Genomic DNA, 2426 nt, shown 5'->3' with positions numbered 1-2426 from the left:
CTGATTGGTTGTACGCTAAGCGACAGTGACAAAAGTTGAACATTTTTCAACTTTCATATGTCGCGTCGCAAGCTCGCGTGTGCACATCTACGTGTACGAGCGTGAAATTTCACATGCACTATTTTCGCCGGTCGCTTGGCTGGAGGAGGGCAAGCGATTGTCGCCTCACTGCACAGGCTCCATAGGAAATGAATGGAGAGCGAGCGACGTCGCCTCCCGTGTGTCAACTTAAGAACAAATCTGTGCGTACGAACGGTTCTTGCATGAGGCCCATTGCTTTWGTAGATTGTTGTTAATTGTTTGAGAAAAATAATTTGAAGATTTGAAACATTTATTTTATTTGTCAAAGTTTTTAATGTTAAACTATAACCTGTCTTGATCAGAGAAGAATAAGCATGTAAACAAACCAGTAACGCTTGTCATATACAGCTCAGAAGTTGGTGGTTATTAGAAATGTATGGTTAATACACAAATTCTTCTTTTTGCATGCTTTTTTTTTACATCCCAAAAGAAGTCCGAAGGAACCATCATGGGAGTGTTATCCACAATTTTGAGGGGTCTGGTTAGAGGTGCAGACAGGATGTCTCCGTTCACCAGCAAACGCGGCTCAAAATCCCACAACAAAGGTCGCGGCGCCCGGCCCGCAGGACGAAAGCTCCCCAGCGGCAAGTACGCGACTGTTCGAGAAATGATCCCTGAATTTGTGGTGCCTAATTTGGAGGGGTTTAAACTCAAGCCATATGTGTCATACCGTTCACCAAGAGGGACGGAACCACCGTTCACAGCTCAGATCTTATTTGATGAAGTTGTGGCTCCTCAGATAAAGAGAGACTTTGAGGCGGGCGTTTTCAACAAAGATCAGCTGGAGAAGTATGGGTTTGAGCCAACGCAAGATGGGAAGCTCTTCAAGCTGTATCCTAAGAACTACGTGCGTTAGAGATGAATTGGAGACAGCCCACAGGAGGATCYTCAAATAAGGCTGCAAACTGTTTCTAAAATATGGCTGTTGGGTAAACATTTGGCTACAACACTTAGACATGAGTGAGACTGCAAAACTGTGTGTGTAAAACTGATCCCGTGTGATCAGAGTATAACGTATAACTGGTGTATAAAAGCAGATCTTGACCATTGTTTTATGTTGATATTATGCAACACAAATGAATGCCTTCAGCTGTTTTATTTTGTCAGAATCATTAAATAACACCTTGACTTTCTAAATTTTGAAAAAATGTGCAAAAATAAAAGGCTTGAAATAATGCATATTGCCCGCTGCCTTTCATGCCAGTTTGATACTAAGATGATGGTGAGAAATGCTGAAATTCTAGTGTTTCAGTCAAATATTAGATGTTGAGGAAAAATGTCATCGAGGACTTTCAGCTACTACCACACCAACTTTAGCTCAGATTCTGCGAAACTGATTTACAGCCATTTTCATGTTTTCTGCAGATCCACAGTAAACTGGTGGCCATCTTGAACAGGTTTGGCTCAAAGTAAATCACTTGTAGACGTAAATGTGAGCCATGACTGGTTCATGAGATATTTTTAAAGTGTTGATTTTATTAATTAATGGTAAAAGTAATGAAAGCTCTCAAGTCATCAGTATGTGTTGGTGATGATGGCTACTAACAGGAAAGGTTTTGGTCCATTTACAAAGGTTTTGCCAAGGTACCCGTGGGGTTGTAAAAAGTATTAAAAGGTAGTAAATCAAATAAGCAAAAATTAAAGCCGTTAAAAAGTATTATAAGTTAATAAACGCCATCTGACGAGGAATTAATTTTTAAACAACTAGCGTACTTTCGCCATGCTGGAATCTGATGCGCTCAAGTAGCAGGGTGTCTGCGGACAAGAGCGGAAGAGTGGGCGTGTCACAAGAAAAGGCGATTCTAAAGCTACACACCTGATTTGTCGGACTTTGTTGAAGGGACACACCTGACTGGACAAGCAAAAAAAGGGGCGATACCGTACGGCACCACTTCATTGGACAAGAACAAAAGGGGCGTTACTGTACGGCACCTCTTTTTCTGGAGGACCCTTCTTGGGTCACATTTCTCCTGGTTAACCTTAGTGTTGGGGTCAGGGTCAGGCTGTAAAGAGATCAAGCAGGATCTAAGGATACCGTCATGTAGGCCTCGTAACCCAGTGTTTATGCTTTTGACACGCCCACTTTGATTCCGCAGTTATCCCCTTCTCGATGCGCTGCTGTGTGGAAAATAGATTTAACAAACATTTCTCTGGCCCAATCTGAGACGCAGCTTTAACTTTAGACAGGCCTATTAGCCAATCAGAAATAGTGTGGGGACGGGACTTAAGTGTCTCTAGTAGCAGAAGTTGAAGCGGTGTTTTAAATAAAACATATTTGTTAGGACACGTCTGAAAAAGAACAGGAGACAATATCAAAGCTGGATGGTTGTTAAAAGTCAGAAAAG

General features: G+C 41.9%; 1 protein-coding gene across 1 annotated transcript in view; it reads left to right on the top strand.

Annotated features, from left to right (window-relative positions):
* Nucleotides 1-1258, top strand: part of mrpl41 (mitochondrial ribosomal protein L41) — a 3433-nt gene extending 2175 nt beyond the window's left edge. Inside the window, exon 2 of the mRNA XM_014010477.1 lies at nt 512-1258. Coding sequence (XP_013865931.1) covers nt 530-937 — 408 coding nt within the window. The 5' untranslated portion in view covers nt 512-529 and the 3' untranslated portion in view covers nt 938-1258. The remainder of the gene's footprint in view (nt 1-511) is intronic.
* The last annotated feature ends 1168 nt before the right edge of the window (nt 1259-2426 follow it).

Source organism: Austrofundulus limnaeus, unplaced genomic scaffold (genome assembly GCF_001266775.1).
Source record: "Austrofundulus limnaeus strain Quisiro unplaced genomic scaffold, Austrofundulus_limnaeus-1.0 Scaffold69, whole genome shotgun sequence".
Lineage (NCBI taxonomy): Eukaryota > Metazoa > Chordata > Actinopteri > Cyprinodontiformes > Rivulidae > Austrofundulus > Austrofundulus limnaeus.
The sequence above is the reverse complement of the archived record's forward strand: the minus strand, read 5'-3'. Positions and strand labels throughout refer to the sequence as shown.